The sequence below is a fragment of the Tenrec ecaudatus genome, chromosome 1, assembly GCF_050624435.1.
Source record: "Tenrec ecaudatus isolate mTenEca1 chromosome 1, mTenEca1.hap1, whole genome shotgun sequence".
Taxonomy (NCBI): Eukaryota; Metazoa; Chordata; class Mammalia; order Afrosoricida; family Tenrecidae; genus Tenrec; species Tenrec ecaudatus.
In genome coordinates, this window is record NC_134530.1 from 60,011,179 (window position 1) to 60,025,937 (window position 14,759).

The 14,759-nt window shown below is 39.4% G+C and overlaps 1 protein-coding gene across 1 annotated transcript in view; it reads left to right on the top strand.

Moving 5' to 3' along the window:
• AGO3 (argonaute RISC catalytic component 3) overlaps positions 1–14,759 on the top strand; it is a 151,589-nt gene that overhangs the window by 61,822 nt on the left and 75,008 nt on the right. The window contains exons 3-5 of the mRNA XM_075553875.1: positions 4,701–4,821; positions 10,510–10,718; positions 11,721–11,857. Coding sequence (XP_075409990.1) covers positions 4,701–4,821; positions 10,510–10,718; positions 11,721–11,857 — 467 coding nt within the window. The remainder of the gene's footprint in view (positions 1–4,700; positions 4,822–10,509; positions 10,719–11,720; positions 11,858–14,759) is intronic.

Below are 14,759 nucleotides of genomic sequence, written 5' to 3' on the forward strand. Positions count from 1 at the left end.
ATAGAGGAATATCAAAAAGCAGAAAGCCCTCAAAGGATGATTGACACCTGGCCTACAACAATGGGCTTAAGCATCGAAACAGTTGTAAAGACAGCAAAAGACCCTGCAGTGTCTCATTCTGCTGTTCATCGGGCCACTGTGGGTTGGAACCTTTCACCATTTCAGGCCTTTGGACTTCAATATAGGTTTCTGGGAGATAGCGTTTGAGCCATAGCAGATGGCGAGGAAACAGTTTGTTATTGAACAGATTCATATGCAAAATATGTTATTACAAGGTTTTCCATTCCATTCTCTCAATGCATAATTATGAACTGTACAGCAGGCTTAATTGTTTTTATTCCTTTAAAGTTTGTTTTCCTCCCTTCCCCCTTGGCTACATTTGGATTAACCCTTCCCCACTTAAAAAAATTATTTAGATTATTCAAATACTGTGTTAACATATGCTCACTGTAATGATGATGTTGTTAGGTCCCCTCGAGTCGGCTCCAGCTCATAGTGACCCTGGGCACAGTAGACTGGAACACTGCAGGGTCCTGTGCCATCCTCAGAGTTGTTCCTGTCCCTCAGCCCATTCATGCATCACTGTGTCAATCCATATCCTTGAAAGCCTTCCTGTTTTTTTGATGCCCCTCCATTTTACCAAATACAATGTCCTTGAGGGGACTGGTCTCTCTCAACAATGTGTCTGACGTAAACTATTCCATTGATAAAAAATATGTAGCCTTAGGCCTCTGACTGCATTAGGCCAGGTTTTCTCGCAGCCACTTTCACTAATAGCATGGCCTCGGAGAAAAAGTTCAAGTGGAAATTTTGTCCCCTGAGCTCAGAAGAGACACTGATCACATTCATTTTCACCATTTCAAACAGGAATAATCAAAGATAAAAGCCAAAGAAAATAATCAAAACTTTAACTTCCCATATTCTTTCCAGAAAACAATCTAGTAAATTTCATTACCCTATCTGACCTCTGGCTAGCCAAAGGAGAAAGACTACAGTGAGGCAGAGGTCAAACAAGCATCCATTCTCCATCTTCATGATTTGCTTCTGTAGTACCCCACTCTTGGTGCCATAATGTGTTAGTCTGGGTTGATTAGAGAAACAAATCCAGAGACATTTGTGTGTATAAAAGAGAACTTGATATAAAAGAGCAGTCCTGGCCCAATGCAGATCAAATCCCTAAGTCTGATATTAGCCCATATGTCCAATATCAGTCTATAAATTCCTCTTCAGACTCAGCCATGCAATGATGCCGAACACAGGAAGATCACAGGCCAGTGGGGGGAAAATCTTGTGAATCCAGTGGCGGTGGAAGTATCTCAGCGCTGGCATGGGTCTCCATGTGGCTCCTCCAGCTCCAGGCTTTGGCTCCATCATCATAGTTCCATCTGGCTTGTCAACAGGAATGTGTAGCAGAGAGACAGTATGTGTCCTGCCTTCAGGGAGGAATAAAGGAGTTCCCAGAATCCTCAGGAGAAGACCATGCCCACACAGAAGCCTTATTGGCTATGACCTGATTGACAGGGTAGACTCCACCACCTTCACTCAATACAGGGGATTATGTAACTCCCACACCATCCTTGCCTCCAAAGAGCACTTGGCCTTTGCTTCTTTCAGGACAGATCAGTTCCTTTCCGTAGTCCATGGTACTTTCAATATTCTTCTGCAGCTCCACAGTTCAAATGCACTGACTCTTCTACTTTATTCAGTGTCCAACTTTCACACAGAGAATGCCGTGGCGTGGGGCAGATGCACTTTAGTTCTCCAAGTCACACCCTTGTGTTCAATAATCTAACAAGGTCTCCTGCGGCAAACTTATCCAGTGCACTGTGTCTTTTCATCTCTTAGCACCGCTTCCATGAGCGCTGAGTGTGGATCCAAGGAACACAAGATCATTAAAAAGTGAAGTATGAAAAAAAAGTGAAGTATGCTTTTGTTCTGTTTTGCACAACTGCCTTCTATCCATGTACAAGTTCCAAATGAACACCATGAAGTTTCCGGGAATGCTCATCCTCCTCAAGGTTATCCACAGTTCACTGTGGCTCACACAGTCGAGTGCCTCTGTATAGTCAATGACACACAGTAGATAGCTTTCTGATAGTCTCTGCTTTCAGCGCTGTGCATCTGACCGCAGCAATGAGACCCCTTGCTCCACTTCTTCTGAACCCAGCCTGAGCTTGTGGAGTGCTCTGTCAGTGTACTGCTGCCACCATACTGGGATGCCCTGAAGCAAAAATGTACGTGCATGTTATATCAATAATAACATTCTAGACTTTGCCACTTTTCTTTGGAATGGGCACAAATATGGATCCTTCCAGTCAGTTGGCCAAGTAGCTGCTTCTGAATTTGCTGGCATACACTGGTGAGTGCTTCTTCAGCTTACTGAGCAATTTCAGTGAGAACTCACTCCATCAATCCCGGGAGCCTTGGTTTGGGCTAATGCTTTCAGTGCAGTTTGAACTTCAGCACCCTTGTGTCTAATTCATATGCTCCCTCCTGAAAGAGTGGAATGTCGACTAGTTCTTTTAGGTACAGTGACTGTATATTCTTCCCATCTTCTCTTGATGCTTCCTGCATCATTCAATATTTTGCCCATAGAAACTTAATCACTATAATTTTGTAGATTCAAATAAGCAAAATAAGTTTCACTGTTTCCACTTCTCTTCACAGAGGTAACTACTGCGCTCCTCTGGCACACATCCTGACACCTTTCCAGTGTTTGACAAATGAAATGTATAGAAAAGTAAATATTGACTTGTGTATATTTTGTATCATTCTCTATAATGTATAATTTTAAAATGTTACTTTTGGTAAGATACACACAGCTCTCATACCCATTTAACAAATGCTTCATGTACCATTCAATGATAATGGTTATTTTCTTTAATATTGTGTCTCTGTTCTTACAGTCTCTCTCCGTATTGTTTTACTACCATTGACTTGAACTCGTTGCCCCAAAAACTACTCATCTCTGCTTTAGAGTTACTATCGTCAATTTGATCTGACGTAGGTAATCTTTAAAAAGAGCACAATAATCAAGGCAAACATTCTTTACTCAATCAATTTGAAGATGACTTCAGAATTAATTTTATTTAAGGTTCAGAAATGTTCTCAGGGCTACCAATATGGGTTCAGTAAGTGTAGATTTTATAAGAAATTAAAATTTCTATTTTAAAATTTCTCTCCCTTTTGATTGTTGTTAGATGCTTTCAGGTCAGTCTGACTCAGAGTGACCTTGTGGACCAGAGAATGAAACACTTCCGCTCCTGTGCTATCCTCACCATTTCTGTTACGTCCGAGCCCATTACAGCCACTGTCCGTCACGCGGTGGAGGGTCTTCCTTTTTCACATCCTCTACTTACCACGCATGATGGCCTTCCCCAGGGCTGGGCTCTCCTGATTACACCCAAAACTATGCGAGACAAAGTCGGAACATTCTTGCTTCTAAGGAATATCTGGCTGTACTTCTTCCAAGACAGATCTCCTCCTTTTGATTAGGACTCTTCTGTTGAGTCTTTGATCAAAATGTTCAGTCATGTTAGGCAAGCACCATCCAGTTCTTCTGGTAACTACTAGTAACCATTGTCCTCAATACATTTACTCATTCCTGTCAGTTCATATGGTAGCTAATTTAATATCCTTGTATGATTGACTTACTTCATTCAGTACAATATTTCCAGGTATATTCAAATAGTGGCATGTATCAGTACTTCATTTCTCTCTATGACTGAATAGAATTCTACCATAAACTTGCACCATATTTTGTTTATCCATCTACATGAAGGGCATTTAGTTTGTTCTCACCTTTTTGCTGTGGTGAATAGTGCTGATAAGGCCGCGGGAGCACATACAAGCACTCGTGTGTCTACCCACATCACTATTTTAGGCCCATAGGATGTATAAGTAGGCATGGAAATGCTGGGTTATATACTAATTTTATATTAGATGTTTTGAGAAATTGGCATACTGGTTGTACCATTTAATACTCCCACCAGAAATGGATAAGGATTCAAAGGTTTCAGTGTCTCCACATCCTTACCAACATTTGTTGTTTTCTATGTCATCACTGCCATTTTAATATAGGCGAGGCAATATCTCTTTGTAATTTTGATTTATTATTTTTCAATAGACAACACTGAGTATCTCATCTTTTTCATGTGTTTATTGACCATTTGAATAACCTTTCTTGAAATGTCTGTCCATGTCCTTTGCTCAGTCTGAAAATTTCAAAATGTATTTTTCCATGTTAGTATATAGAATCAAAATGCTACCTGGATAATACTGAAACATCGTAACAAAATATCCTTATTGAATAGATACTATTAGAAGAATGAGGGGACATAAGAATACAGGTGTGTTTTTTGGCCCTTTAAAAACTGGCACTATTTTCACCTGGAGCCCAGAAGAAAGAGCATCTAATCCTCTGTTTGATTAAAAGAAGTTAGCATGTAATAGAATACTTAGAGATTATGAAAGGAAAGTGGGGTCCATTTCTAGGGAGAATATTTTGCATACCCCCTGGGCCCTAGTTTAAGTGATTTACTGACTTCATTCTAAGTTGTGATCCTGAAAGCAAAATCTTCATCATGTGTGATTGCTCTTAGAATTTCAACAGGTTTAAACAGTGCCAAAAAGTAACTGCAGTTAAAATTTTTGGATTTCATATGCAAAGGATTAATAAATGTATCTTTTCCCTTCTTTAGGGAGGTGGTTGACTCTATGGTTCAACATTTTAAAGTAACTATATTTGGGGACCGTAGGCCAGTTTATGATGGAAAAAGAAGCCTTTACACAGCTAATCCACTTCCCGTGGCAACCACTGGGGTAAGATGCTGCATTTGCATATTGAAAAGTGATACTTTTGCAATGTCTCCTTTTGTATATGTTTATTGCTATTTTATTACAGTTAATATATATTTATGTATGGATAATGTAAGTGTCTTAACTTTCTGTTTTGAGATAATTTCAGACTTAACAGAAAAGCTGCAGAAATAATATACCCATTACATTACAGACTCACCAGTTTTTAATGTTTGCCACATTTATCTTAACATTTTCCTTCCCTCTTTTACTCTCTCTTTGTAGCTAACACCAAAAAAAGAAAAACAAAACCTACTGCCTTCTAACCAAATCCAACTCTCAGCGACTGTGTTAGTCCAGGATGACTGGAAAAACAAACCCATTGACCCTCATTTATGTATAGGAAAGGGCTTAATATCAAAGAGAATTGTATATTAAGAAAACATCCCAATCCAGTCCAGATCAAGTCCATAGGTCCAATATTAGCCCCTATGTCCGATACTAGTCCATAAATTCCTCTTCTGACTCATGCAGCACACGCAATGATGCCAAATGCAGGAAGATAACAGCCTGGTGAGTAAAAGGCCTTGTGGATCCAGTGGCGGTAGACTCATCGTAGCACTGGCTGCTCAAGCTCTCTGAGTGTCTCAACAGCAGGAAAGTGAGGCAGAGAGAGAGTGTGGTCCACCTCCAGGCAGTACGAGAGGAAGTTCCCAGAATCCTTAAGAGAAGGCCACACCACCAGGAGGCATCATCAGGCTGTGACCTGATTGACAGGCTAGACTCTACATACACATTTTTTTGGTGGGGGGGGAGGGGGCGTTATATTTTTATTTCAAAAGCTTGCATAGCTTCAATATCCAGGTCATGGCAAAAGCAAGACACGTGTAAATACCTTACAATACATTAGATTCCCAAAAAGTACAGCAAAATTAACACTTCTGTTAAAGGAAATAAATGACACAAATAAAATAAAATTAAAAGGTGACGCTGGTTTCCCCAGTTTCCCAAGATACAAGTTTACTCTTTACCCACCAGGGCCTGCAGAGCTGCGGCAGGGCGCACACCCACCCCTCGGGTTTGGGGGAACTGGTATTAAATTAGGCCCACGATGCTCCTCGGCCTTTGACGCACCACACGCTGCTAACACAGCTGGCTCTGGAAATAGTCAACAGGAGAGTGATTTCCAGGGGGAAATTTTAAATACGATGCACATGGGACAGGCCATAGAAAGTTTGCCAAGTTAAATTTGGTACATAATTAATATCCAAACGGACCGGTGCGGTCAGCTGTCGGGCCTGCCACGGCCTCAGTATGGCTTGTAGTTATTCTGGTGGCCACCACGTCGCTGGCTCTTCCCGTAATTTGTACTACCCTGACTGTGGTCCTAGCCGTAATAGCCATGGGTGAGTGGTCGTAGCCGCCATAGCCGGGCCGTATCCCTGCTGGTAGCCGTGGCCCCGGTTCCAACTCTGACTCTGACCTCCACTTGCACCAGCACCCCACTGCCTCGGTTCCCTCAGTTGCGGTTTCCACGGCCCCCAGAGCCGTGGTAGACCACTTTGGGCTGGGCCACCTGGATTTCACACTGGCTTCCACTGACTGAAACTTTTTCTCCAGAACTGTCTTCACAGGTTCCTCTGCTTGATGGGGGATAAAAACAAAGCCTCGTCTTTTGTTAGACTCTGGATCCATGGGAAGCTCAATGGCCTCAATCTCCCCAAATTCCCCAAAGCACTCCCTGATCTCCTCAGTGGCCTCAGGATTCAGACCCCCAACGAAGATTATCTTCACCGGCTCCTTCTTCGTGGCCATGCCTTTTTAGGGTCAATAATAACCCGACCATCCAGCCCTTGCTCCTCTGGTCTCCACGCTGGTTGCGTCTTTGAAGAGGATGAACCCAAATCCTCTTGGCCATGCAATGTTAGGATCCATGTTTATTCGACACTCAGTCAACAACCTCTCCAACTTTGGTAAAATAGTCTTTCAGATCCTTTTCGCTGGTATCCCAGCTCAAGCCACCAACAGACTTTCCCCCGCGTCCTCCTCATTCTTGCTGGTGCTGATCTGGTCTCCCTGGGGCCATTCTGATCACGGGGGTGGGGGGGTGTGGTGGCAGCGGTCACGGTCGCGGTGCCAGACCCCGGGGGTGGCCTCGTGCCCGTTTTCCGCGCTGGTCGTGTCCATTGGGTGTTCTCGCCAGTTCCGACATAGCCGCGGGGCCCACCTCTGGACCCTGTTTCCCTCTGACTCGTGGCCTTTCTCCGGCCGGTGCCGTTTGCCGCCTCCACCTTGCATTCATTAAGTTGACATGACATGTGTAACTACCGCAGTGACCCTGTGTCGTTTCGGAGACTGTAAAGCTTTAAGGAGCAGCAGGTGGCTCTCATTGCCCACCGGGGGGAGGGGGGGGTTCAGTCTCTGTTCCTCGGTATTCTGGAGCAGTTCTTCAACCTTGTGTTTCATCTTTCATGACATGGATGTAGTAGGAATGTCCCTCAATTTGAGTTATTTGGTATTTTCTGTTGATTAGATTCTTGTTTTGCATAGTTGGCAGAAATATTCCATACGTCTTCTGCCCTTAGGTATCATATCAGTAGACACACGAAATACATTTGTTTTATGGATGATGATATTCACTTTGATTACTTGGTCAATATCTGCAAGGTTTCTCCCGTCAAGTGACTCTTTTTCCAAAACTTTGTGGTTTTTAAGTCCTGGCATCTTGTGGTACACTACTCTAAACATTCCTGTTCTCAAATCACCTACTAGAGACTGATCCTTACTTTAAAGGAATGGCACTTTTTTTTCCCGGTCATTCCTTCTGGACTTACTTATCTTAATTAGTTGGTATTCAACAATAAGGAAAAACTTTTCCTTTTGCCCTGTTTATTTGCATTTATTTATTTAACCATCAATATTGTCCATATTTGGCCAGCGCGAGCACCTTCGCTCAGGTGCTTGTGGCCTTTTGAAGTGACACATCGCTTGCTGCTGCTTTTTCTTTTTTTCTTTAGCAGTTTCTTTCTGGTACAGGATATACCAGGTTCTTTCTTTTTTTTTTTTTTTTCAAGCCATTTTATTAGGACACAATCCAAACATCATATAACTCAATAGTTCAGTCATATCAAGAAATGTTTTACAATTGTTACTACAACCAGTTTTAGAATATTGTCTTCCTTCTTGTACTCCTTGCTCCATATTCCCACTACCCACCGTACGTCCCAGGAAACTATAATACGGTATTGTGTCCATAAATTCACTGGTCCTGGGTTTCCTATACCTAAAAACATAAACAAGTACATAACAAAGAGTCTAAGAAGTCTACCAACAATAACCAAATGCAGCAGAGATAAACCCCAGTTCGAAGAAAACAGAAAATAGTAAAAATTATAGCAAACTCAAAATGTATCAAAAGAGTTCAAATGATAAAGTAGTGGTTTTAACCTAGGTATAACTGTCAAGATCTACTTTCCAGTGCATTCTCACATCCCGGGTCTATGTTCAGAGGGAATTCACAGGAGGCTTGAACCACATGCAATTCCCTTTCCCTTTTTATAAACAATAAGTGCTTTTAGATGAATCAAAAAGGGAACCAAATCAAATGTTGCCTCTTAGCTATTCAAATCAGATGCTCATTTTAATCTGCTGTAGTCGTCTCTCACTACTCTTTGTCTAATAACCAGGCTATTCTAATCTTCTGGGTTATGGTCAGAGAGAAATCACTAGAAAATTATTCCATGTGTAGATCCTGCAAATGCATTTTGGGCTTCCACTGTCATCCAGAATTTTACAGCTTAAGCTCTGATACCATTCCCTCCTTTGGATTCAGATTATATTTTATATACTCCTTGGATCAGTTGATGCCTCCTTTAGATGGCTGCTTGTTTGAAAACAGGGCTTTAAAACTCCAGATGCTTTTTTTCTGATAGTCAGGTACCATCTAATGTCTTCACCACACTTCCATGTAGAACCTATATCTTCTATGTTTTCTGCATGAGCCGAGTCCAGGTTCATCTTACGTCTTCCCAGCTACATCCTTGCAACTGGCCACTTCTCAAAGGAACGCTGCTGTCTCTTAGTTGGAGAATGCCATTTAAAAACCAAAATCTGGGTTCTGGATAGGTTCATTAGTACTGGTGTATGTTTTTGTAATCCTTTTCAATGGACAGAGGTAGGAAACTAGAGTTAGCTTTCTCCCAAGTAGCTGCTGGTGGATTTGACCTTGCGGTTAGCAGCTCAATGCTTATCCAACAGTGCCATCAGAACTTCTTGATAGATAGTAAGTCTGACCTGAAACCCCAAACTCATTATGCCAGGTCGATTCTGCCTCATAGGAACCCTTTAAGGACAGAGTAGAACTGCCGCCATAGGGTTTCCAAGCTTATAAATCTTTACAAAAGCAGACTATCACGTCTCCTTCTCATGGAGTGGTGGGTAGGTTCAAACCACCAACCTTTTGGATAGCATTTGATCACTTACCTCCTGCACCACTATTACATAATATATTACATGTAAGAGGGTGCTTCTACATTCCATGGAAAAATTCTGTTATCTTTTAATTTAATTTAATTTTTTTAAGTGCTTTTATTGGAGGCTCTTACATCTCTTATCACAATCTGTACATTCATCCAAGTGTATCAAGCACATTTGCACATATGCCGCCATCATCATTTTCAAAGCATTCTCTTCCCACCTGAGCCCCTGATATCAGCTGCCCCTTTCTTCCCCTTCCCTTCCCCGTTAATTTTATTTTTTCAAATCCCCTTGTATAGTATGTTCATAAAGGAAGTATTTCTAGTTCCAGTCTATCCCAAGATTCTTCCTTTCTTTCCCTCATTTCATATGTATACCTACCTTCTTTTTTAGTGGAGATGCTTGGTTTTTAAAATGTCACCACTTATAATCATAAATTTACAGTAAGCAGAGCTTCCAGATCACCACTCCTGTCCCACTACAAAACCTATGTGGAGTCAAGGTTCTGTTTTATATTTAGCTCTTCCTTCCCACTCACCCCTCTCCCATGTCCCCAGCTTAGATTTATATCAGAATATTACACTAAGAGTTACTTGCATAGTATTTTCTTTCTTTTTTCCCCCTTTTCATTGTGGTAATGTTATTTATTCTAAATGCAATTCAGTTCATTTGAATCTATTTGTAGTTTACTTTGCCCCCCCACCATTGTTAATTAAAAAAAATTAATGTGTAGAACTTTATATGCTTTTAAAAGTCAAAACTATACCAAACAAATATACTCAGAATTGTTACTCCATCTTTATTCTCTTAGACATTCCCTTCCATTCCTTGAAAGCAACCTATTTCTTTTTATGGTTCATATCCTATGTTTCCTTTTTTTTCCAAACAAGCAAATATGTTCCTCTCAATTTCCCTTTATTTCTCACACAAAAGGTGATGTATTGTTTGTAGTTTGCTTACTTAATGACTTAGCTAGGAAGTTATTCCATAGCAGTTGCAAAAGCTCTTCCTCGTTCTTTTAAAAAATATATTTGCTTAGATATAAGGGCAATTAGATTATTTCTAGTAATTTCTGACATGGGTAGCTATGTTGTTCAAATTGTAGGCCATTGAATTAACTTTCAGAGTGATTCCTTTTTTGCCCATTTTCTCTTGAATATTTTTTTTAATTAAGCCTCAAAACAATTGTATTTTTCCTTATCAACATTTACCAGTTGACTTTTTCACTATCTACAGGTAGATTTAGATGTTACATTACCTGGGGAAGGTGGAAAAGATCGCCCTTTCAAAGTGTCCATCAAATTTGTCTCTCGGGTGAGCTGGCATCTACTTCATGAAGTGCTGACAGGACGGACCTTGCCGGAACCTCTGGAATTAGACAAGCCAATCAGCACTAATCCTGTCCATGCTGTTGATGTGGTGCTACGACATTTGCCCTCCATGAAGTGGGTACTTCCGACTTTTTTTTCCGCCTCTCCTCCTTAGATTTTTTTTTTAAGCAGGGGGCATTAATTTAAATATTAAGGTTTCCTTCACAAGAGCGAGTTTTTTAAGCAGGGGGCATTAATTTAAATGTTAATATTTCCTTCCCAAGAGCAGACCATCCTTGGTTGACCTTTGAATGCTGTATGTCTTGATTTTTAAAAAACTTTCAAAAGCAGCATGAACACGGGTTCATTTTTAAAGTAAGTTATAGCTAATAATAGTGATTACAAAAAGAAAACAGTTTTCTAAAATTGATTGTGGTAATGATTGCACAACTCTTTTTAATATGATTGAACTATCAAATTGTATATGTGAATTACATGCCAATAAAACTGTTTAAAAAATTGAGCTATAGAAAATTTTTTGAATTTTTAAGTTTAATGTAGGTAAATTATTAGCCTAACTTTTAATGAATTTTTAATAGAAAAATGCCTAACTCTTTCATTTAGGAGCTATAAATCATGAGTAAATGATGTATTTTCAGATATATTCCTAGAGATATATCACCTTATTTTAAAAAGTATTTTTTAAATTTTTATATAATAATACCAGTACTAGTATTACAATTATCTTAAATTTGAGTTATATAGATTAAACCTCATTTAGACAAATAGAGATACTACATAGAAGATATATAGATATAGAATCAATGTATATTTAAAAAAAATTTGCCTTGCAAACACATTTCTAGAATATTTTTATCAATATTTACTTTTTAACATTTTCTAAGATTAGAACAATCTTTTTAACCATTTTTTTCAAATGTATATTAGATAAAATTTACTTAGAACTTAGAGTCACTGCTTTTTTTGTCTTACAAATTTAGAAGATGTTTTATATGTTTATTATAAGCATCATCATGGCATATTAATTTTTAGTGTTGTAGTCCCTCCTGTTCTGTATCATATTTGAATATTTATATGGTAACGAAAAGATTGAATATGCCATTTTAATTTTTGTAGATATACGCCAGTGGGGCGCTCCTTTTTCTCAGCTCCAGAAGGCTATGACCACCCCCTGGGAGGGGGCAGGGAAGTCTGGTTTGGATTCCATCAGTCTGTTCGGCCTGCCATGTGGAAAATGATGCTTAACATTGATGGTAAGGAAGCTGGGGCCACAGTCTATGTTGGTCAGTTGTTTTGTATGAGCCACGATGATGTAGTGGCAAAATGTTGAGCTGCGATCCGCAAGGTGAGTAGTTCGACACCACCAGCCACTCCTCGGGGAAAAGTCCAGGCTGTCTACTCACATAAAGAGTTATAGTCTTAGAAACCTACAGGGGCAGGTCTGCCCTATCCTTCGGAGTTTCTAAAAGATCACTATGAGTCAACATCACTTGATGATAGTGAGTTGTTGTTGTGACAGTATTTTAATGTTTATGTATGAGTATAGATATGGGCTTGTGCGGTAGATGTGCATTTTATCACTTTGTATGCTGACACTGAAGTAATACTAAGATGAAGACAAACTGGTCAATTGCCATAAAACAAAGGTCTGACCTGCCTCCAACCTCCATTCTTCTTTACCTATTCTGACACCAACCATTCCTCCCATGACACTCTACTTTTCTACTGGGTTTGATAACTTGTTGCAATGACAACACAGAACTCAAAGACAAGGCTCACAATTATGGGGATTTATTAGGGACATTAACAGGTTGCTACAGTCAGAATCAATAAACTGTAAAGATTGATCCCCAACAGTCCCTCTCTGTAGCCAGCAGGCAAGTCTCTATGATCCTTAGCTTCTCAGCCACATGGTCCCTTGGTCTCTGGTCTTCGTGTGGAATGGCATCTGCTGCTATTGGGTGTTGAGTGGTTCTAATTGATAATGACCCTCTGTACAACAGAACAAAACTCTACTGGACCTTGTGCCATCCTCACAATTGGTCTAATGCTTGAGCCCCTGTCAGTCCATCATATCAAGGGCCTTTCTCTTTTTCTCTGCCCTTCTACTTATCAAGCATGATGCCCTTCTCCAGGGACTGGTCTCTCCTGAAAATATGTCCAAATTATGTCACACCATCCTAGCCTCTTTAAGCAAGGCTTTCCAATGTGCTCCACATGTGGCTCTTGTTCGTTTATGATCTCAAAATTTCTCTCTGTTTCTGCTTCTGAGATGGCTCATTCTGATAGAGGAGTAGCAACTAAAACTGATCAGGCCCTTCTGTTACTGTTTCACTCACCCTATTTGCATGATCCCACCCAGTCATTTGGTGGGAGATACAGCGACATGGATAGAAGAGCCATAAGAAAGTTCACTTCACCACAATGTGGTTTTTGTTGTTTTTAATTAGAATCCAAATGAGATTCACTCATCACATTTAATTATTATGCCATTTTAAATCTAGTAGCCCCATTTCTCTCTTTCTCTTTTTAATTTTTTCCCTTTTTTAATGCAATTGACTTGTTGCAGAAACTTGGTTACTTGTCCTATAGGATATCTTCAGAATTTGATACTTCCCCCTTTTTGTGGTAATAATACCTTATTCCTCTATTATATGTATCTTACGCAAATCTAAATTAGTCATAGACTCTTGATTGAATTGTTCAAGAATACATCATCATTACTTCATATTATGTTAGATGGCACAGAATATTAAGTTGTTCAAATTTTAGTGATGCTAGGATTGAACAGAAAGTTTAAGGCTGATAGCTTGAACTCTGTATTGTAAATTTTTCAAACAACTTTTAAATTATTAATATTCCATCCATTGATGATGGTTAGCTGATTCATTTATTTCCCTAAGATTTACCAGCTAGTCATTTTTCTAATTCTCTCATTTTTTATTGGATGAAATTTATGTAGCAATGAACTAACCCTCTTTCGTTCCCCTTAATGACTATTTGTTAGGAAAGGCCAAATAAATGCTTGCTTATTTTCTTTTAATAGCCAATTTTCAGAGTAAAGCATTTGTGCTCTCCATTCCAATGACATGCATAGGTTTGGTTTTTTAGTGTGGGGGATTGTTTTTACATTACTTACTCTCTGTTATTGCTGAGAGCATACATCATTTCAACCACTTCTCCGTGTGCATTTCACTGACATTGATTGTACTCTGCACATTGTGCCTGCATCTCATGTCCCTTTCCTAAGCCGTTCCTCCTCTATTAACACAGGAGGGGCTATGTCAAAAGGTACTGTTACAAAATCTTAGAAAGTTTTATTAAACAAAAATAGCAAAATTGAAGCAATTGTTTCTCAGTATATCCTCTACATACTTCTAAAGACAATGTTTCCATCTCTCTAACTCTTCCCCCGAAAGCATCTTGAGTCTTCTGTATACACCACATCAAAACAGTAGTTTTGGAAACCCTGAGAACTGACATTGTGCTTCTTTTAAATGGTATTTAAAGTTTTAAGAACAAAAAGAAGTCTGAAGGGACAAGATCAGAGTTATAGGGTGGATAGGGTAAGATTTCTTAATGGAATTGTATTGGGGCAGCCCTTGTGACCACTGACCAGAGAGCCAGGTGCATTTTCAAACACATTTAAAGAAAAACAACAAAAACAACAGGCGTGTGTGAACCGCAATCCCAGTAGTAAGTACTTTTTGACATATTCTAGTAAAATCACTCTCCCCCAATTTTCCTATTTAGTCTCCCAAATTGCTTTTGTCAATTTGATTCAGTATATATAGATCTTAAAAAGCACTGTGTTCAAGACAGACATTCTTTTTTTAAAACGCAAAAAGACTCATATATATTTAAAGCAGTGTCAACAAATCACATCTATAAATATTCAAAAGAAACTATGTCCTATTTCTATTTTTTGTTTTGTTTTTAAAAATCATTTTATTAGTGGCTCACATAACTCTTATCACAATCCATACATACATCAATTGTGTAAAGCACATTTGTACATTCATTACCCTCATCATTCTCAAGACATTTGCTTTCCACCTAAGCCCCTGGCTAGACATTCTTTATTAATTATTATTTATTAGTTATGTTACATTAGTCTTTAAAGAAGATTTGGGGGGATATTTTTGGCTTAAAGTT